The following is a 23,756-nucleotide window of genomic DNA, read 5'->3' as shown; positions in this document are numbered from 1 at the left end:
AATAAAGTGAAAAACTATTAAAAAGCGATTGAAAGACCATTTTCTCTACAAAAATCTAATATTTACTAAAGCATTGCTTAATGATATCTTAAAAGTTGTTGTAAAAGGTTTCATCGCATTGCCAACTCTTGCATTATATGAGCAAATTCGAGAAAATTCATTTTAAAAGATGCTTAAAATCAATTTTCCTTACATAAATCTAATATTTCCTAATAAAAATTATAAAGAATATTAAAAATGAGTTCTTTGCATTGCCAACTTTTGCTAAAAATTGACAAAATAATGAAAAACATTTGAAAATAGAGTTTAGAAACAATTTTCTCTACAAAAATCTAATATTTCCATATCTTATTGCTTAATAATGTCTAAAGACTTACCATAAAAGGTTCCAATTCAATTTCGCATTGCCAACTTATACTAATAAAAGCATATTCAAAACAAAGTTTCATTTCCATTTTGTTCCCTTAAGGAAAAATTTTGAAAATTCTATTAATTTTTTAAAATTTTACAGCAAAATTTGAATTTATTATTTTATATTTAATTCAAAATTCTGAAAAAAGGATTAAATATCTATATATTTATTTAAAGAAACAAAACGGAATTGAAACATTTTCTCAATTATGTTGAAAACTTCTAAATTTAATTTAAATATTTAGTTTTTGTATTGAGGAGCCGCAAAACAAAAGGTACTTTTTGAAAATTTAAAAATTTTGGGAAATTGATTTTTTCTAAAAGATATCAACCCAAATATTGTAAAAATACCAAAAAATAAATTTGTAAAAAAAACTCGAAAAAGTACCTTTTGTTCTGTGGATCCTCATATACAAAAACTAAATATTTCAATTAAATTTAGAAGTTTTCAACATAATTGAGAAAATGTTTCAATTCCGTGTTGTTTCTTTAAATAAATATATAGATATTTAATGCTTTTTTCAGAATTTTGAATTAAATTTGGATGTTTTCAAGAAAATTATGGAAATGTTTCAATTCCATTTTGTTTCAATTCCAAATTTTGAATTTTCTATGTTTTATAAAGTATTTTTTATTTACAATGTTTTTAAAAAGAAAATCCAAAACAAAGTTTAAATTCCATTTTGTTCCCTTTTGAAAATTGTTTAAAAATCTATACTACATTAAGATAATTTAAAATTCAACAATTTAACACTTAAAAAACTCAATATATCAATTAAATTAGAAAGTTTTCATGAAAATTAAGAAAATGTTTCAATTCCATTTTGTTCCCTTGGGAACAAATTTTGAAATTTCTAAGTTTTATAAAGTATTTTTTATTTACAATGTTTTTAAAAAGAAAATCCAAAACAAAGTTTAAATTCCATTTCGTTCCTTTTTGGAAAATCTATTAATTTGTTTAAAATTTTACATCAAAATATTAAATTTGTTTTATTATTTTATGATAATTTAATATTCAAAAATTTTTCATATACAAAAACTCAATATTCCAATTAAATTTAGAAGTTTTTAAAATAATTGAGAAAATGTTTCAATTCCATTTTGTTTTTTTAAGAAAAAAATTAGATTATTTTTATGAATTATTTTTATTTACAATGTTTTTAAAAAGAAAATCGAAAAAAAATTTTCTTTTCCAATTTTTTTTTTAAAAAATCTATTAATTTTTTAAAATTTTACCACAAAAAAGTATTTATTTTTTATTGTCAAATTTAAATTTGTTTTATATGTAAAAACTAAATATTTATATTTTTTATAGCTAATTTCAAGAAAATTTAAAAAATGTTTCAATTCCATTCTGTTTCTTTAAAGAAAAATTAAGGTATTTTTGAGATTTTTTTAAAGAATTTTTAGTTTAGAATATTGTTTTAAAAATAAAATCAATCTAAATTTTATTTTAAAGAATTTAACTTAAAAATTTAATTTCATTCCCATAAGATTCCTTTGAGCATTTATAGATAATTTTATATTCAATATGCAATTTATGTATATAAAAACTCAATATTAAAAAAGCGATTTAAAAATATTTTCCTTATAAAAATCCTATATCCAAATCGCATTGCTTAATATCTAAAAAAAACATCAATATAGTTTCCTATCGTTCTTCGCATTGCCAATTCATAATAAAAATTAGCAAAATACGAAAAAGCTTTTGAAAACAGTATTTTCTATAGAAAATCTAATAATAATTGAAAATTTTCAGTATAACAGTATTTTCTATAGAAAATCTTGTGTCTAACAATAGTTATTTCCTTAGAAAATCTTGTGTAACTGTATTTTCCATAGAAAATCTTGTTTTAAATAGAAATCCCACCAAATATGTAAATATGTACTTTTAATTAAATCGCTTTGCCAACGTATTGTTTTTATTTTCCAAAACTTTGTCACCACATCCCACTCATCATGCATTGCATTTATTTTTATAAAGATTTTGCTTTCTTTTTCAATAAATTATTATTATAAACAGTTTTTTTTTTGTTAACTTCATGTTATCCATAGTTTTTAAGATGACGATGACGTTGTTTACTTTGTAATATTGCTGCTCATTTTGCCGTTTCGTCTCATTTGTAAGGGCTTCTTTGGCAGCCAGTTCACAGTTTTTTTTCTTTGCAATTCAACAAAGTATTCATCTACTACACTTTGCCACAAAGGCACTCACTCACTCAATCGCTGATACGCACATATTTGTATGAATGTACGAGGAGATGGCCCAAAAACCATTCATTATATTGTGAAAATGTGAAGGCAAATTTTAACAAAACAAAAAAAAAACTTATGAATATTTACTCAGAACATTTTGCCATGGGTTTTTTTTTGCATACTATGACGAAGGCATAGTGAGGATACATCGTACATAAAACATATTTGTGTTTTGTTTTTAAACAGATCTTTAAAGGAATTGTAGGATTAATTGTATAAATTGTAAGAATTACCAACTATATTGAACAACCTGCATAAGTTTTAAGAGTTACCAACTATATGGCAAAACCTGCATAATTTGGCAACGCTGTTTTGGTGACAAGGAAACTCACTCAAGCAAAATTGTACATTTACATATGTAATTGCATAAATTGTTGTTTATTTACCTAGCGTTTACACATGCAAGTAACAGTTCGAAAAACACAATACATACATACTTTTGCACTAACACAATCACACATGCAGCCACTTGCAGCTCACTGCCTACTGAATTTAGGTGGACAGTGATTTTCGACACTTTCATACAAGTGATGACAAATAGAGTTGCCAATAAATAGCTTTTAAAAAATTTATCAGAAGGTGGTAAAATAATAATTATATTTTTAACTTATTTTATGTATTTTTGTAAAAGAAAATAGTACAAATGACCACTAATGCTTATCGTTTTCGTAAAAATAGCAATTTCATTAGTTTTAATAAATAAAATTGTTACTAATATCTATAAAAATTGTTAACCTAACATTTTCCCCAGAAATTTTTATATTTGAATATCATGGTAACACTTTATTGTTATGAATAAAAATAATAAAATTTGGTTTCAAGCCGCAAATGGACTTAAAAATAACAAATGCTGATATATAAAAGGTTTATTTATCGAATTAGCTGTAATATTCTTATATTTGTGGCATTTTGAAGACATCATTCTCCTTCGCTAACATTTACAAAATGAACTTTTACTTGCATGTGTAAACGCTCAAGCAACTTGTAGACATTTCGATGTATTTTCGACATTTTCGATAATAATACGTATTATCAACTTTCATCAATCTACTTGCATGTGTAAACGCAGCGTTAGATACGTTTTATAGCTTTACCAACAATATTAAGAAAAATCCTTTGTGAATTGAAAAAATTCTCTAATATTTATGATTAAATTCCGTTAAAAGTCTGCAATTTTTTCATTTCTTGTTTTTTGTTGTTGCTTATATAGTTCGCCTCAGGGATGGAAAAGTTTACACAATCTCACTTTATTGATACTATTTCATATTCAAAAGTACCTTGGGATTCATTTGAAACCTTCAAACAATTTTCAGCATTTTATGTAAAAAGAATGGGTTTCTAATATAGCTTAAGTATTTTCTATAGAAAATCTTCAGTATAACAGTTTTAGCAAATCTTCAGTATTTTCTATAAAAAATCGACAGTTTTATATAGAAAGTCGTCAGTATAACAGAAAATAACAATTTTCTATAGAAAATCGTCAGTATAACAGTCATTTATATAAAAAAAAAACTTCAGTATAACAGTCATTTCATTAGAAATTACGATTTTCTCTAGAATAACAGTCATTTCAATAAAAAATCTTCAATATAACAGTATTTTCTATAGAAAATTAAAGTTTTGTATAGAAAATCTTAAGTATAACAGTGTTTTCTATTGAAAATCTTCAGTATAACAGTTATTTCAATAGAAAATCTTTAGTATAACAGTAATTTCTATAGAAAATCTTCAGAATAACAGTATTTTCTATTAAACATTTTCAGTATAATAGTGTTTTCTATAGAAAATCGTGAGTATAACAGTAATTTCTATTGAAAATCTTCAGTATAACAGTTATTTCAATAGAAAATCTTCAGAATAACAGTATTTTATATTAAACATTTTCAGTATAACAGTATTTTCTAATGAAAATAGTCAGTATAACAGTCATTTCTATAGAAAATCTTCAGTATAACAGTTTTTTGTATTGAAAATCTTCAGTAAAACAGTATTTTCTATAGAAAGTCTTCAGTATAACTTTATTTCTATTAAAAATCTTATGTCTAACAGTATTTTTTTTATAGAAAATCTTCAGGATAACAGAATTTTCTATAGAAAACCTTGTTGTTTCTTACCCCCTGTCTATACTTGACAAATATTCACATAACAATAAATGACATTTCTTGTCAAGACAAAGTTGTCTAAGCAAAAGCACTAACAATTTTATCATAACGAAGAAATAATATTAATAAATGGAGACTATACCTGATAATTTTTTATTTAGACAACCATTTTGAAATTTATCATGACAAAAATTTATCAGGTATAACCAGGGGGTTAAGGATTTTTTTTAAATTTTTCATTAGTTTTTATTAAACTTTCAATTATATATTTATTTTTAATCCATTAATGAACCATTTACTGTAGTTTTTTAGCAAGACATAGTCACAGTATGCCAAGGACCAGTTTACAGATTGAATAATCCAGAGTTTCTAAGCAAATTTTTCGTTTGTGATCCTTAAACTGGCCATAAATCTGGGTAATATGAGGGTTTAAAAAGCAAGGTTTATTATCTTTATTATCTTTATCTATATTTTAGTCAAAATTTGTTAAATTTTCTTCAATGATTGATTTTTTTCAACTGTTAAAAACAAGAAATCTAAAATTTTTATAGAAAAACACTTTTATTTAAGATAAATCTTATAGATTAGCGTACAAATTGTAACTAATCTATATCTTTTAATCAAAACTTGTAGATTTGTCTTCAATAATTTATTATATTCATCAATAAATCTAAACCTTTATAGAAAAACACTTTCATTTAAGTTGAATCTTGTAAATTTTTATTTAAATCGTATTACAAATTGTATTCGCCCACAATGTTATTTTATTTAATTTCAGAATATGTAGGTAATAATTATAATAATAAAAATTAAGGTCAAAGGTAATTTTTTTAAAATTTCGAATTTTTCACAAAAATACTGGGAAATGTACACTATTTGTTGGAGCTCATTTGGCGATATTCCAGTAACAGTAATTAACTACCTTTAGAAATTATATTCGAATTAAATAAAATCGAAATGAAGCCCTTGGCAAGAAGTGATTAAATTAAAAATTTAAAAATGGCTATTTGATAACTTTTTATAAAAAACATTCAACCAGATTTTAGTAATTACTCCATTTCCTATGGTTTAAAGATTAATACATTGAATTTGTTTTATTAAAACTGAGCAACATTTTTTTTCCCGATATCATTAAAGTTCAAGTTTCTGCTAAGGCAAAATTATAATTCTTTCTGGCTTCTATTCTCGTTTATATGCTTAATAAAATCCTAAAGAGCAATTCTTTTATATATATAGAATTTGTTTAACAAAATTCCAATTTAAAATTAAAACGATTTTTTTACTAAATCTCAGTTCAAAATAACTTTAAACTAATCTTTATATTAAAACACTAGAAAATCTTGTGTCTAACAGCTTTTTCTACTGAAAGTCATTTGTCTAATACAATTTTAATACCACAAAACTTCACTAATATGAAAATAATTAAAATTCTAAATTTTAGTAATGAGTATGAAAAAGTACTCCTACTATTTGAATTATTTTCCAACCCTGGTTCACCACTACTTTTGCTCTTTTCGTTCTTCTTCTTCTTCGCTGTTGTATAGTGTAGTCATTGTTGTTGTTCTTTTTTTTGCGCTTTGTTTACCATACATGTACTACTGCTGCCTGACTGCCTTCATTTGTGGAGTTTTATGGTTGGGTGGCGGGTATTTTATGAAAGTATCAAATTACCTATTTCTTCTTCTTGGTTTAAGTTGTTGTTGCTGCTTTTATGTTGGTTGGAAAACAAAAGCAAGAACATTACAACAAAAATTGTGCGTGTGTTCTGGGTTCTACTTTTTATATTCTCCTCTTGTTTTTTTGTTTTTGGTTGAAATATTTGTTTAATTTTTATTTGTACTTGCCGTTGTTGTTGTTGTTGTTATTATTGCTTTTGCTGCAAATGCCGTGAATATTTATTTTTACTTTAGTTTGCTCTTTTTCTGTTTGTTTATTTTTGTTCCATTTTGTATGTCCCTCCACCAATAGATTGATGAAGTTATAATAACACTCCTCTTTGGACACTGTAAATTAAACACTATTTTGTTTGTAACACCTTTAAAAACTTTTACACGAAACTTTTAATGTTAAACGAAACACAATTATACACAATTTTAGTAGTTTTAAGACCGGGTTAGACGAACATACTGCCGGGTTTTCTTAATGCAACTAATCAGCTGTTTGTTATTGTCAAACAGGGATGATAGATTTAGTACAATTGTACTTTTGTCAGTACAATTCATAAGTCAAACGTACAGCAGTACTATTTTTAATTGTTACCGATTTCTTGGGGGATTTTATCAATAAATTGTAGATTTAAGTTAAAAAAAGTTAATAGTTGACACTGACGTTCAGTGCTTTAATCGTAGGTCTTTATTTAGTTAAAATTTAGCTTTAATCGCAGGTCTTTATTTAGTTCAAATTTAGCTTTAATCGAAGGTCTTTATTTAGTACAAATTTAATAACAATCGAAGGTCTTTTTATACCCTTCACCTTCGTGAGATGTATATAAGTTTGTCATTTCGTTTGTAATTTCCACATTTTTCATTTTGGACCCTATAAAGTATATATATTCTGGATCCTTATAGATAGCGGAGTCGATTAAGACATGTCTGTCTGTTGAAATCAATTTTCTGAAGACCCCAGATATCTTTGGGATCCAAATCTTCAATAATTCTGTCAGACATGCTTTCGAGAAGTTTGCTATTTAAAATCAGCAAAATCGGTCCACAAATGGCTGAGATATGAGGAAAAAACCAGGACAACCTCGATTTTTGAACTATATCTGGATTACAAAATCTGTAATATAGACAATATGGATATCTAATGATAGATATTTCAAAGACCTTTGCAATGACGTATATAAGACCATAGTAAGTTGGACCTACAATGGGTCAAAGTCGGAAAAAATTTTAACCCGAAAAATTTTTTTTTTAAATTAATAAAAAAATATAAAAAAAAAATTTAAATTTAAAAAATTTAAAAATAACAATTCGAAAAATTTTTTTTTACAAAAAATGAAAAAAAAAACTTTGGAAAAAAATTTGTTTTCCTAAAAATATTTAAAATTTGTATTTTGAAGTATAATTTGGTGAACGGTATATAAGATCCGACACAGCCGAATAAAGCTCTCTTCCTGTAGTTGTAGTTCAATTTAACTTTAGTCGTATGTCTTTATGTAGTTCAAATTTAGCTGCAATGTTGGGGTGTTTCTGTACCTCAAATTTAACTTCAATCGTAGGTCTTTATGTAGTTCAAATTTAGGTTCAATCGTAGGTATTTATTTAGTTCAAATTTAGCTTCAATCCTAGGTCTTTATGTAGTTCAAATTAAGCTTCAACCGTAGGACTTTATATAGTTCAAAGTTAGCTTCAATCGTAGCTCTTTATTGAGTTCAAATTTAGCTTCAATCGTAGGTCTTTGTGTAGCTCAAATTTAGCTTCAATCGTAGGGGTTTATGTAGTTGAAATTTAGCTTCAACCGTAGGTCTTTATGTAGCTCAAATTAAGCTTTCAATGGTAGGTCTTTAAGTAATTCAAATTTAGCTTCAGTCATAGCTCTTTATATAGTTAAAATTTAGCTTCAGTCGTGGCTCTTTATGTAGTTCAAATTTAGATTAAATTTTTTATTTACAATTATATGTATATTAAACGTTGTATTCTAATTCTTATAATTTCATTCCTTATTCAGTCAAATCACTATAAAAGTCCTCTTTAAATTCCCCTTATCATAAAATTCACTTCCCATTTATCTCATCATAAATGTGTAAATTAATGTCGTTTTTATTTACCACAATTTCGAAAAGACTTTTACATTTTTTAGGTTTGTTTGTTTGTTTTTTATTTTCTATAGTTGTTTTCCTTTTAATTTTATTATAAATCGGCTTACGACACTTAAGCTCACACCATGAACTTCAACTTGATTTTTTATTAGCGTTGAATAAAGAGTGCTGCCCATAAAATATACTTTACTTTTTATTTTTTTTTTATTATTTTTGCTTCAGTTTAAACGAAAGAAGCCTTATAAAACGAAATCTTTTTGAAATGTTATTATGAAAACACACAGCTATACAACAAGCTTCAGTTACTAACTACAGACTTAATGTGGAATTCCAAAAAAAAAGTAAAAAAAAAATAAAAATAAAAGCTAAATACAAACTAAAAAGAAAACTTTTAGCAAGAGTTATGGCCTAAAGAAGTGAAAGGAGGTATATATTTACAATAAAAAAATAGATACAGTTGAAATGTAAATAAATTAGATAAAAATTGAATGAAAAAAAAACAGTTACATAATCTAAGAACAAGGTTTTATTGTTATTCAAGTCAATTTAAATGGTTAATGAAAGTGAAAATATTAACATCATATGCAAAATACAGTTTAACAAATAAATTACTTCAAAATGTTCATAAAATTTAATAAGAAAACGCTTTAATAGTTAAAAAAACATAATTGATAGTTTGTAAAAACGAATTTGCCAGCAAAACATTGACATCACTGTTTCAACATATAATAAAGATATGGCAACATTTATGTTTATGCTTTTTGCATGGCAACCTTTTTATTACTGTAAATATCACTGTTGTCAATATTTTCCGTTAAATCACACAAAAAAACCGCTGGAAACTGCTAAATTTGTTATTTAATGGAATAAATACCTCAAAATTAGCTGTAATTCTTAAATTTTTTAAAGAAACTTGTCAAAATGAACATAATTTCTTATTATCTGGACAAAGTAAGAGGAATCTCCTTTAAATTACCCCTTAATTTTCCCTTTAAATTTCCCGTCGGCATTTTGCTTTATTTTTTTTTACTAAAAACAAAGAGTACTACATATAATATTATACAATTTCTTTTACACCAACTACCGTTAAATTCAAAGCCAGCCATTGAAATACGACATACGAAAAATATCACATTTCTTTATAAATTAAAACAAAAAAAAAAACAATACAATCATTTCATTATTTATGTTTATTTGTTTATAAACGTAGAAAAAGAGACGCAGGGCCACAAGTAATATTCAAAAAAATAAATAAAAAAAAACAAGAAATATTAACAAAACATAATCCCGTAATATGATAATACTTCAACTTGTTTATGTTAAAATTTTTTTGTATTTTTTATATTTTTTCCTTTTGACGAAATGTGATGCTCAAACAGTAATAATTATAAAGAATTAAATATATAAATAAGAATTTAAAACAAAGGAAAAAATGTTTAATTTGAAAATGACCACCAATGAAGAATTTGTTTGCTTTTTTTGAAGTTTGTGGCTAGTGACAGTTAAGATATGACAAGATAAGTGTCAAACGAATGATGAAAAAAATACAAATTAAAGTGTTTAATCAGTTAAATCTAGAATATAAAAACAGAGAAGTATCTTTGAAACAATATATTTCATTTAAAGTTAGGTTTTGTTGGAGAATTTAAAACAAATACATATAAATGTTACCAAGCTGTCAAATGTCAAAAAATTTAATATCTGGTCTTTATGTATTTTAAATTTAGCTTCAATCGTAGGTCTTTATGTAGATAAATTTTAGCTTCAATCGTAGGTCTGTTTGTAGTTCAAATTTAGTATCAATCGAAGGTCTTTTTGTAGTTAAATTTTAGCTCCAATCCGAGGTCTTTATGTAGTTCGAATTTAGCTTCAATCGTAGGTCTTTATATAGTTCAAATTTAGATTCAATCGTAGCTCTTTATGTAGTTAAAATTTAGCTTCAATAGTAGGGGTTTATGTAGTTCAAATTTAGCTTCAATCGTGGCTCTTTCTGTAGTTCAAATTTAGCTTCAATCGTAGCTCTTTCTGTAGTTCAAATTTAGCTTTACTCGAAGGTCTTTATGTAGTTCAAATTTAGCTTAAATCCTAGGACTTTATTTAGTTAAAATTTAGCTTCACTCGTAGGTCTTTATGTAGTTCAAATTTAGCTTCAATCATAGCTCTTTCTGTAGTTTAAATTTAGCTTCAATCGTACCTCTTTATGTAGTTCAAATTTAGCTTTACTCGAAGGTCCTTATCTATTACAATATTAGCTTCACTCGTAAGTCTTTATTTAGTTAAAATTTAGCTTCAATCCTAGGTCTTTATGTACTTCAAATTTAGCTTCACTCGTAGGTCTTTATATAGCTTCACTCGTAGGTCTTTATATGTTCATATTAGTTCATATTAGGCTTCAATCGTAGGTCTTTATGTAGTTCAAATTTAGCTTCAATCGTAGGTCTTTATGTACTTAAAATTTTGCTTCAATCCTAGGTCTTTATATAGCTCAAATTTAGCTTCAATCGTAGGTCCTTATCTATTACAATATTAGCTTCACTCGTAAGTCTTTATATTGTTCAAATTTAGCTTCAATCCTAGGTCTTTCTTTAGTTCAAATTTAGCTTAAATCATAGGCATTTATGTAGATGAAATTTAGCTTCAATCGTAGGGTTTATGTAGTTTAAATTTAGCTTCAATAGTACCTCTTTCTTTAGTTCAAATTTAGCTTCAATCGTAGCTCTTTATAAAGTTCAAATTTAGCTTCCATTGTAGCTCTTTATGTAGTTCAAATTTAAATTTTGAAATTTTTCAGCACTTTGATGCTTTATTTCTAATTAAACTTCTTAAAGCAGTTGATTCTTTCAACACTTTTAAAACCATTTTGCGTCTTAAATCTATTATTTTTTTATTCATTATTCCATATTCTTCAAAAAATCGTTATACAATTTATTTTTTTTTTACATCATTAGAATGTTCACTTCAGTATTTCATTTTATTTTGTATAAATTTGCTGCTTCTGCTGCTTGTTCTTCTTGCTTTCAATACACCATTGTTATGATAATTATCGTTGTGCTCTCGTACTCTGAGTATGTAATTTGATATCTTTTTGCTGAACAAGACAGTAAAAATAACATTGAATATGTTGTTGCTGTTGGTTGTTTTCTGTTGTTATTGTTGTTTTACTTACGGTCTGAATACAGAGAACTCAAATGTAAATTGTATTGTGTGTGTGATGATGATTTAATAATGTAGAATTTTTGTTGTCGTACACTCTCTACTCTAAATAATAATAACAACAACACAGGCATACATCCAGTTATATAGTGTTGCCAACTACATAGTTGTTAACTAAAGGGAGAGGGGAGGAAAACTATCACAACCTGGTAGGGAGAGCTAAAAAATTTAAGATTGCAGTTAAATTGATGAAACAATTAAAAATGGAAACTCAAAATTAATTATTTAATGAAAATAGACATAAATTAAAAACAAATTGCTACCAAATTCAGTGATTGTCAGCACAGAAAAGAAATATTTAGTTATCAACCCTTTTGACATTCCTTCTATTATGAATTAAAATTTCCGTATTATTTTTCACTTTTCTCTTTTCTCCTATTCTAAACACAATTCTATCAAGAGTGTTATATTCGTCTGTGCCGGATCTTGTACACCCACTATCAGTATGTAGCTTTTGGCCTTCTATGGGGACTTGATTCAGTTATAGGAAATAGCTGAATTAAAAGTTCAACGGATGTGAAAAGAGCCGGTGTAAAAGGTGCTATATGATTCCACTTTTTTTTTGTGAAAAAACGCCAAATTGCCAACACTGCAACACTATATATTACATTAATTTATATAAAACAACAACAACTACCGATTTAATGTAGTGGTAAATGATATGAAAACAATAGATGTGATGAGAGAATAGAGTGAGAGAGCAACAATATGATAGATGATAGAATGGATAACAGTTAAATAAAATTATCATTTATGTTCGGGGATGAAAAATTTAACGCAATTATTTTAAATTTAATTTCATTTCTGTATTCGGTTTTAATATAGCAGTTTCTAAAATCCGAAAATTCTCAATGAATATAATGACATCTTGTTAATGAAAAACATATTGCTGAAATATTGAATATGAAGCCAAATACAGTTGGTGACATTATCCGAAGTTATAAAAACGAGGATCGAATTGATTTTAAACAAGTAAGAGAGCTATATTCGGTTGTGCCGAATCTTATATACCCTATACTTCAAAATACAAATTTGAAATATTTTTAGGTAAACAAAAATTTTTTTTCCAAAGAAAATTTTTTCGAATTGTTATTTTAAAATTATTTTTTTTAAAATTAAATTTTTTTTTTAAATTGAAAAAAAAAAATTTCGTGAAAAAAAAATTCAGGTTAAAAAATAATTTTTTCCGATTTTGACCCATCATAGGTCCAACTTACTATGGTCTTATATACGTCGTTGCAAAGGTTTTTGAAATATCTATCATTAGATATCCATATTGTCTATATTAATGACTTAGTAATCCAGATATAGGTAAAAAATCGAGATTGTCCTGGTTTTTTCCTCATATCTCAGCCATTTGTGGACCAATTTTGCTGATTTTAAATAGGAGACTTCTCGAAAGCATGTCTGACAGAATTATTGAAAATTTGGATCCCGAAGATATCTGGGGTCTTCAGAAAATTTATTTCAAATGACAGACGGACATGGCTTAATCGACTCCGCTATCTATAAGGATCCAGAATATATATACTTTATGGGGTCGGAAAATTATATTGTGGAAATTTCAAACGGTTTGACAAACTTATATATACCCTTCTCACTAAGGTGAAGGGTATAAAAACAAACTGGGCAGCCAAAAAAGCTTACCCAGATGGAAGAGCGCAGTATTGTTAGAAAAATCAAGGCTAACCCACGCTTAAGTGCGTTAAAAATTGTTACTGAAGTTAAGGCGGAATTTGGAAAGACAGTTTGAGAAGCAACAATACGTCGCACCATTAAAAAAGTGGGATTCAACTCGAAGAAAGCTAATTTAACTTATTTGGAAGTGATGGAAATGCTATGGTGTGTAGGAAGCCGAATTAGGAGTTAAAATGAAAAAAATATTACTCCAACAGTTAACCATGGAGGAGGAAGTGCAATGGTTTGGGACTGCATATCACCGAAACTGGTATTTATCGAAGGCATTATGAATAAGGATGTTTATTTGAACATTTTGAGAGACAATTTGAAACAATCTGCTGAAAAAAATTGGAATTGGAAGAATTTTTGAATTGTATCAGAACAACGACCCTAAGCATAAACCTCGTGTTGTTCGTGAGTGGTTAATAAGCCTGCTCAGTCCCGAGACATGAATCCCACAGACACTATACATACAGTGGTTGACAAAACAATGGAAACTTTTCCAAATATTACATATGTAGCGCAAAATTTAAAATATTTTTTTAAATCGCATAATTGCTGTTTTTCAAAGTTAACAAAATGGCTAAAGTTGAGATTTGTGAAGACTTAAAAAATAAAATAATTAACGATTTTAAAGCTGGTTTAAAACAAAAAAGTATCTGTGACAATTATTCTATAAATAAATCAAAAGTTTCAAAAATTATAAAGAAATTTCGTGAGACCGGTTCTGTAAAAACTCAACATTTAGGTGGAATACCTCGTAAGACAACTCCTAGATAAGATAATTTAATAGCGAGAGAGTTCAAGAAATTCCCAAATATAACTCCTCGAGAGGTTGTTAATAGCCTAAAATTAGAAATAAGTACCCGAACAGTTAGTCGCAGGGCAAATGAGGCTGGTCTTGGTTGCTATCGTCCTGTAAAAAAACCACTGATTTCTAAAAAGAACCGTTCTGCTCCGTCTACAATTTGCCAGGGATCATTTAAACTGGTCGATACAGAAATGGAATACTGTCCTCTTTTCCGACGAATCCAAATACAATTTAAGAGGCAGTGATGGGAGAGAGAACATTTGTAAGACGACCAAAGGGAAAAAGATTAGATCCAAAGTACACAAATAAGACTGTAAAGTTTGGCGGTGGCAATATTAGGTATGGGGATGTTTTTCAGGGCAAGGTATGGGCCCAATTCATATTATAAAAGATACCATGACAGGTATAGGATACAGTACCATATTAAACGATGTTATGTATCCATACGCTGAGGAAAATATGACCCTAGTTTGGAGATTCCAACACGAAAACGACTCGAAACACACCTCTAGGGTTGTAACCGAGTGGATACAATCCAACCAGGTACGTGTTTTGAAGTGGCCTGCCCAATTGCCAGATCTCAATCCCATAGAAAATCTGTGGGAAATTGTAGATCGTAAAATAAAGACCCAAAATTACACCAGAAAGGAAAATTTATCGGAGGCGGTTATAAGTGAATGGCAAAATATTTCAAAGTAGACCATTGACTCTTTAATTGGTTCAATGCATCGTCGATGTGTAGCAGTTATAAAAAAATAAGGGATACCCAAGAAAATATTGAGTTATTGCAAAGTTAAGACCATATTTGTTAAAATAATACCTAAGTTTCCATTGTTTTGTCAATGCCGTAATAAAGAAATCTTTTAATTTTGTTTTCTCATTTTTAGAATTTAATTATGTCCTTTGTTTTTTGTTAAATTAAGTTAATAAAAATACAAATAAATACAAATAAAATACTACAAAAATGTTAAAATTGTTTAAAAAAATATTTCAGATTTTAGGCCACTAATGAAATATTTGGAAAAGTTTCCATTGTACAACCACTGTATGTGCTAAAAAAAACCCAATATTAATGAAGTATGAATAATTTAAGCATTTTTTTTGTTTTTATTTATGTTGTTTGTTCAATATTCAGAATTCTGAAATAAGTTTGTTTTGATCTCTTAAAATACCGAATATTAATGAAAGTCACTGTACATTCAAAACAAATATTCTATCCACAAAATACAAATGTTTATATCATAATCTACTCTTCGTATTTATTAAATTTTTTTTTAATAAATAAAAAAAAATATTAACATTTTTTACGCAAGAAAAAATGTAGTAGTTGGCTGCATTTTTGTTTTAGTTTTTATTGGTTTTTGTGGTTTTCAGTTGTGTCAAAACCAATGGAGACAGACATTGAAAAAACACCTTGCATGCATAAAACTACACACAAAAAGACAATAATAATACGAGTTATAACAATTTTAAACAACTATTGTTATAAAAAATTATGATAAATAAAACTCACACACACAGAAGTGACTTTTATACAAAATGTATGATAAAAAATATATGGTTTTCATTTTATTAATCAAAAAAAAAAATCAACCATATTTTTTTATAAAAAAAACAACAGCAAAAACTGTTTTCTATATAACAGCTTACATACCTACAATCATATATACAAAAGGCCTGAGGGATTCAAGTATTAAATTACCAACAACAACAGCAAATAATAACCGCTACAACAAATATAAAAAAAAGAAAAAATAAACATCATATTTGTGCTTGAAAACATCAGTTATCATTACTGCGAATTATACATACAAACAGAAAAACACAACGTCACAAAAAATGGCTGATTGTTTAATATGTACAAAACCAATAACACACAATGAATTGTTAGAGAGAGAGAGCCTATCATAAAAACTCACCTCAGTAAAAAAAATGTATCACTATGAAAACTGTCTCTTGTGTGGAGAGGATAATAAGTGTGGCCAGATGATGTAAAAAAGATGGTAGTAAAAAAGGATGCTCATTTAGGGATGTGCTGAAAAGACTTTTGGAGGCAATTTTTTCACTCTATAAGTCTGCAGATATTAACAAATAGATGAAATATTATTATTATTAAGACATGTTCATAATTACAATTCATTAATAATTTTAATTTGAACTTAGTCTATTTACAAAAGCTTTCTTTCGCTCTTCTCTCTCTCTCTCTTGCTATGTATCGTAACTGGTTGTAGGATTTTCTAGTCTCTTTAGCTACAGTATTTCTCCATGATGTTTTTGGTCGACCAACGCTTCGATGTCCCTGAGGGTTGCACTCAAGTGCTGCATGTGGGACCTCAGACTGTTCTTTTCTTGAACTTAGTCTATTTACAAATGCTTTCTACGAATTTCGTTCGCTCTTCTCTCTATCTTGCTATGCATCGTAACTGGTTGTAGGATTTTCTAGTCTCTTTAGCTACAGTATTTCTCCATGAAGTTTTTGGTCGACCAACGCTTCGATGTCCCTGAGGGTTCCACTCAAGTGCTGGATGTGGGCCCTCCGACTGTTCTTTTTTTTTTGGAGTGTGACCCAGCCAACTATATTTACGCTTCTTTATTTCATTTTCAACCTTTCTTTGGTTAGTCCTTGAGGCCATCATATTCTTAAAACACTGCAAAGACATCTATTGATGAATGTCTGCAATTTTTGAACTATTTCCCTTGTGAGGAACCATGTTTCGCATCCATAAAACAGGATAGATTTTACGCAGTCGTCAAATATTCTTAGTTTCGTTGCAACGCTGATTGTGTTTGACCACCAAACTTTGCATAGCATTGCTTAGCTGCCGTAACTGGTTGTAGGATTTTCTAGTCTATTAGCTTTAGGGTATCTCCATGACGTCCCTGAGAGTTCCACTCAAGTGCTACATGTGGGACCTCAGACTGTTGTTTTCTGAGAGTGTGACCTATGCAACTATACTTACGCTTCTTTATTTCATTTTCAACTTTTCTTTGGTTAGTCCTTAATAGGAAATTGTTGGTCGTTATTCTTTGAGACCAGCATATTCTTAAAATATTGCAAAGACATCTATTGATAAATGTCGGCAATTTTTGAATTATTTCCCTTGTGAGGAACTATGTTTTGAACTCATATAGCAGGATGGATTTTACACAGTCGTCAAATATTCTTAGTTTCGTTGCAACGCTGATTGTGTTTAACCTCCACATTGCATAGTTGTCCTTAGCCTTTTTTCAGTCGGCTTTCAACGTCAAGTATTGTGCCGCCATTCGTACTTATAATGCTGTCTAGATATTCAAAACTGTTCGCATCATTGATCACCTGTTCATTAACTGCAAACTGAGATGTGTTGAGGGCATTAATTCTCATTGTTTTCTTCTTGTTGATATTAGTTTTTAGTCCTACTTTAATTGATTCTTCAGTAAGGGAAGTTATGAGTGATTGCATGTCTGATTTTTTTTTTATTGGATAGAAGGACTACTTCGTCTGCATACTCTAGATGTGCTAATTTATTGTACATTCCCCCAATTGAGTCCTACAGGCACTGTTTCAATTCCATCAAATATATCATTCATTCACAGTAAATAGTAGAGGTAACAGAGCACACCCTTGTCTTAAGCCACTCTTCGTTATAAAGCTATCACTTAATGCGCCATCATGCAAAACCCTGCACGTAGATCCTTCGTAGCTATTCCTGAGAATGTTAATAAGCTTTGTGGAATACCTCTTGCATCAAGTGTCATCCAGATAAATTCTCTCTTCCGAGCATCAAAGGCTTTCTCGTTGTCTATAAAGGTCATGTATATAGTTGAATTGAATTCTACCGCCTGCTCAATTAAAATTGGTCGATGCATGACCTACCAGGACGAAAGCCAACTTGGGTGTCTCGGATGTTCTTATCTAGCGCTTATCTCCTTTCTTTGGGAGTTTAATAATGATCGCCTCTTTCCAGTAGGGATGAAAAGCGTTAGTGTTCCAAATTAGTTTAAATATTGGACACAAGATTCCTGCCATTGCGATGTCATTGCAGGTTGCCTGACCGATTGCTGCACAGATCTCTCTTTCATTGGGGACGTTCACATTTATGCTTCTGTTGGTAGTAAAACGTCTTCGCAGTGTAAAGTAATCTGATTCATTGTGCATTATATTTAGCGTTTTCTCAAAATGTTTACTCCAAAATGTAATTGATCTCGTTTGGAAGTCACTGTATTACCACTTTCGCTGTTTATAACAGGAGAACAACATTTATCCTTCTGGTTAGCTTGAGAAGTTCCTTAATATTAATAATCGATATTTATACTGATGTTTTTATTGGGCTTTCTCTTTGTAATAATACAATTTTTCAAAGTTTTGCTGGACCTTTCTAGGATCTAATAGTTCGAACTTCATTTTTTTTCATAAAAGGCATTTCATTGTATAGTTTTGATGTCCTCGACATGATTTACCATTGTACAATTCACTATTTTAAACAATCAATGTAAATTAATTCACGGGCTTAATAAAATGGCTTCCTAAAAATTTGTCCACAACCTCCCTCTCTTCATTGAGCGTGCTTCTGTTTTAAAAAAAATATAGTGGGATTGTGAGTTGCCTCTCGGTAGGAAGAAGTCGAGGCTAATTGCCCTAACCATTAAGAAAATATACGCAGAGATGAGACATTCAGTTTTGTCAAACAAGAAACTACAAAGATCATACCAGATCTGGTCTTAATCGATGCTAGCTCATCCATTAGCTAACCTTTTCAGGTCCGTGCCGGCAAAGTTCCTGTATGTTGGAAGATTACTAATGTAACGCCAATTCCTAAAAAGGGAGAAGCTAATAATCCTGAACATTATCGTCCAATAGCAACTTAAGTTATAGAGAGTATGGTTAACTACCATCTTGTGAAATATTTAGAGTCCAACAATCTACTCAGCGACCGGCAGTATAGCCTTCATAGAAGACGCTCTACGGGAGACTTGCAAGCCTACCTATCGGAAAACTGGTGTCTTTCCATTCACCGTTTTGGCGATAGTAAAGTGGTGGTTCTAGATATTTCCACAAGGTGTTCGATAGAGTGTGTCAAGCGTTCCTATCAGAAAAATGGTGTCGTCGTTCGATACACCGTTTTGGCGAAAGTAAAGTGGTGTTTTTAGACATTTTAATGGCGTTCGATAGGGTGGGCATGGTGTACTTTTGATGTCGTTAATAACTTCTCTCGATTTATATTGAGCTCAGAGATCGCTCTATACGAGTTGTTTAGATGGGATGTCATCTTACAAGTACAAGATAAATTCAGGGATAGTGCAAGACTCCGTTCTTTCTCCTACTCTATTTCTTACTTTTCGAAACTATCTTCTACATCAAACTATCTATTCTGTTGCAGATGACAGCAACATTTGCCATTCATATTCATTCATTTACAGACCAAGCCTGTCGGAGATTGTGGCAATGAGGCAAAACATGAATGATTTCCTTAATCGGGACCTTGTGACAATCTCTGAATGGTCTCGTGAGAATAGGTTGTAGACCAACTCTGTCGAAGATTGTGGCAACGAGACAAAACATGAATGCTTCCCTTAATCGGAAACTTGTGACAATCTCTGAATGGGGTCGTGCGAATAGGGTCGCTTGCAAGACTCAGTGATGCATATTGACACAAAAACGAATGACAGACCATGTCGCTTCATCTGTATTTATGAGTGGTGTATGTCCGTTGGTCTAAACACATTTTCAAGTGTCGGAAGAAGCATTCCAGTGTCTCGGTTTTCTGAAACGGTGTAGGAATTACTTCTCTCCATCTGAACACCATCCATATCCGACCGAAAATGGAATACAAGTGCCATGGGCCAGTGCTTCAAAGTTTATTTTGGAGCTCGACCGCGTACAGGAGAGAGCGAAGGTGATTATTGGTGACAGTGGGGTATCCACCTCTATTGATTCGCTGGAGCACCGACGCAATGTGAGCCGCGTTTCACTGTTCTATCGGCATTGTAATGGAATGTGTTCTGATGAAATTATGGAACTTGTTCCTGATACCCGCAGATTTTTATATCAAGAATACATCCCTTTGTGGTCGATTGCCCAGTGGACCGCACAACACACTACATGGAAAATATGTTCTTTAGACGTACTGTCCGTATGTGGAAGAAATTTCCCACTGAAGTCTTTACTGTCATCTTCAATGTAGGAAAGTTCAAATTGAAAATCAACAAACACTACTTCCTCTTTCCTTCCTACCATAACCTATTTTCCTAGTTTCAACACAATGCTTTGCATGATTAGGGGTCATACCCTGAGTGCTGGTCCAATAACAAAAAAATTCCTGGAAATATGTATGTCATACTTGATAGGAACATTAGCATGTTCCATGTAATTGTAATGGTTATACTGTAGATCGTTGCGCAATTTCTATGACATTTCTCGCATTATTTATTAGCTTTCTTACCAAGGGTGATTCTAGCAATAAAAATGTAAAATCAAAAAATGTCATCAAATGGCATCACCAAATACAACAAAACCACACCTCCCCCTCCTCACCTTATTAATATATGTAATAAGATTTTCCACAATAAACTTATTATCAGCTGTTAACTGTCAACTACTCATTTTTAACGACTCAATTTACAAATGACTTTTGAATACAAAAACAAACTGAAAACACAACACACCCTTCCAAAACACAACAACAACAAACAATTACATACAACAACACAAGTAATAAACGAAAGTGACGGACAGACTGGCTGGGGGTGGTGGTTTTGAAAAGAAAATACTTAAAATTTATGTTATACTATCAGTTGATCTAAATAAATCTACATCCTATACAGACATTTAAACTCAAGTATCATCATAAACATATTGCCACTTGAATTTTATACTGTTTTTTTTTTTCATTTTTCTTTTTTTTCGTTCGTAAATATTTTACTGCATTTTGTGTAAATGAAATCAAACACCTAAAGTGCTTTTGTTTAAGACTCTCAAGAGCATTTTCAGCTAAATATTTGTTGGTGTTGAAAGTCAAGAGTTGTGTGTGTGTATGTCAAAAGTCTTTATTAAAACTAACTCCCCAGAGAGGCAGAGAAGGAGAGACGAAAAAGACTGGGAATACGAGATCATGTTATGATGAATTTGAAACCTTAACATGTTACAGTTTGTTTCCATCTATTTTTAGCCATAAATGGTATTATTTCCTTCCGGTTTTTGTGTGTGTTATTTTTTTTTTTTTTTTGAAATTGTAATGTTAAGTACCAGTAATTTGTACTTTGATATGAAAACAGTTGTTTTTAAACTATTTGTTTGTCATATTTTCCGTGTTGTTTTTTTTATTGTTTTCATACAACACCAACCAATTTAAGTGTCAATTGTAATTTATATTTTGTAACGAGAAGAAAATGTTTTAATTTAAGTGATTGGAGGTGAATTTTTATATGGATTTCTTTGTAATAGAGATAGACTTTTGATACAAATGATAAAGATAGTAGAAATTATAGCAAACAATTCAATTAAAATTAAGGCTGTCAACTATGACAATTGTTAAATAATTAATAAAAAAAGGTCAATTTGAAAACGATAGAATCAAAGAATATTGAATGTAAAATTCTATATCAAAATTAAACTGCACTTAAAAACGAAAATACACAATATTTTCTGTAGAAAAAAATGTTATACACAATATTTTTTGTAGAAAAACTGTTATACTCAATATTCCTTATAGAAAAAACAGTTATACAAGGTATTTTCTATAGAGCAAACTGTTATACAGAATTTTTTCTATAGAAAAAAACTGTTATACACAGTATATTGTATAGAAAAACTTTTATACACAATATTTTTCCGGAGAAAACTGTTATAAGCAAAATATAATCTATAGAAAACTGTTATACACCATTTGTTCCAAATAAAAAAACATAGAAAATTCTATAGAAAACTGTTATAAACATTAGTTTATCTAGAGGAAACTGTTATACAGCATTTGTTCTATAGAAAAAACTTTTATACAGAATATGTTCTCTACAGAAACCTGTTATACGCCAAAATATCTCTATAAAAACCTGTTATACACAATATTTTCTCTAGAAAAAACTGTTATACACCATTTGTTTTATAGAAAAATCTGTTATACAGCATCTGTTCTATAGAAAAAACTGTTATACGCAATATTTTTTATAGAAAAACTGTTATACACAATATTTTGACAGGAGAAAACTGTCTCCAGAGAAAACTGTGATACATAATTTTTTCTATAGAAAAAAACTCTTATACACAATATGTTCTGTACAGAAAACTGTTATGCAAATGTTTTGTCTAGAGAAAACTGTTACACACATTTTTTTTAGAGAAAACTGTACACTTGTGATCATTCTGGGAATAATTATTTTAAAACAAACTCAAGATCTTTAAATATGATTTCATTTTAATAATAACTAACTAATGATCCCTTTTCCTTTACAGTGGCAACTCGGATAAACAACACCTGGACTCATCGAGTGATTCCGAAATGGAAGGTGCTCTCATGCAACACCACAGCACAACATCCGCCAACAACAACACATCGAATAGCAATAATCATCATCATACAACGCAACATCATCACCATCATCAGCAACAGACGCTCTCACAACAACAACAGCAGCAGCAACAACAACATACAGCACAACAATCACCCAATCAATCGCTCAGCAATCACCATACACATCATCACCAGCAGCAACAACAACAACAGCAGCAGCAACAAAGTCATCACAGTTCGGCAAATGTATCATCACACACCACCGTCGATCATACATTGAGCGCTCAACTGGTGGGTGGACCAGCTTTATCGGCCGCCGCTGCTGCTGCCGCTGCCATTGGTTCTACGAAAAGTTCCATTAATGCGGCCTCAGCGCAAATGGCTCCCCTACCTGCGGCCGTGGCCTATTCCCATCTACACAATGTGATGAGTTCAATGCCCATCTATGATATGAGTGAATATCAACATTTATGATTTTAGTTAGATGCCATTTGTACGGGCAACAGTGAATGGATGACAACGGCTGTTAATGCAGCCAATGCAACAGCAGCTGCAGCTAGCACAAGCATAACAACAACTACAGCGCCAACGACATTGTCGTCGTCAGCTGCAGCGGCCGTGGCAACACATAGACAACAGCATCAGCAACATTATTATTTTTAACAAAATCTAGACACAACTGTTATATAAATTTTAGAATCAGAAAAACAATAGATCAAACACACAGATGTATTAAAAAGAGTTGGAAAGGGGAGAAGAAGTTTTTTGGAAAAAGCTGTTATACGCAATATTTTCTATAGAAAAATCAGTTATAAAACATATTTAATATTAAAAAAAACAGTTATACACAAAATTTTCTATAGAAAAACTGTTATACTGAATTTTTTCTATAGAAAGAATTGTTATACACAATATTTTCTATTGAAAACACTGTTATACTGATATAGAAAGTCTCATACAAGTATTTTTCTATAGAACAAACTGTTATACACAATATTTTCTATAGAAAAACTGTTATACACAGATTCTTCTATAGA

At 29.6% G+C, this 23,756-nt stretch overlaps 1 protein-coding gene across 1 annotated transcript in view; it reads left to right on the top strand.

The window, feature by feature from the left end:
• The window catches only part of so (sine oculis), a 36,646-nt gene extending 13,151 nt beyond the window's left edge, over positions 1-23,495 (top strand). The window contains exon 6 of the mRNA XM_065511107.1: positions 22,662-23,495. Coding sequence (XP_065367179.1) covers positions 22,662-23,193 — 532 coding nt within the window. The 3' untranslated portion in view covers positions 23,194-23,495. The remainder of the gene's footprint in view (positions 1-22,661) is intronic.
• Positions 23,496-23,756: the final 261 nt, after the last annotated feature.

Source organism: Calliphora vicina, chromosome 5 (assembly GCF_958450345.1).
Source record: "Calliphora vicina chromosome 5, idCalVici1.1, whole genome shotgun sequence".
In the NCBI taxonomy this organism is placed as follows: domain Eukaryota; kingdom Metazoa; phylum Arthropoda; class Insecta; order Diptera; family Calliphoridae; genus Calliphora; species Calliphora vicina.
Note: the sequence above shows the minus strand (reverse complement) of the source record. Positions and strands in the feature narration are given on the sequence as shown.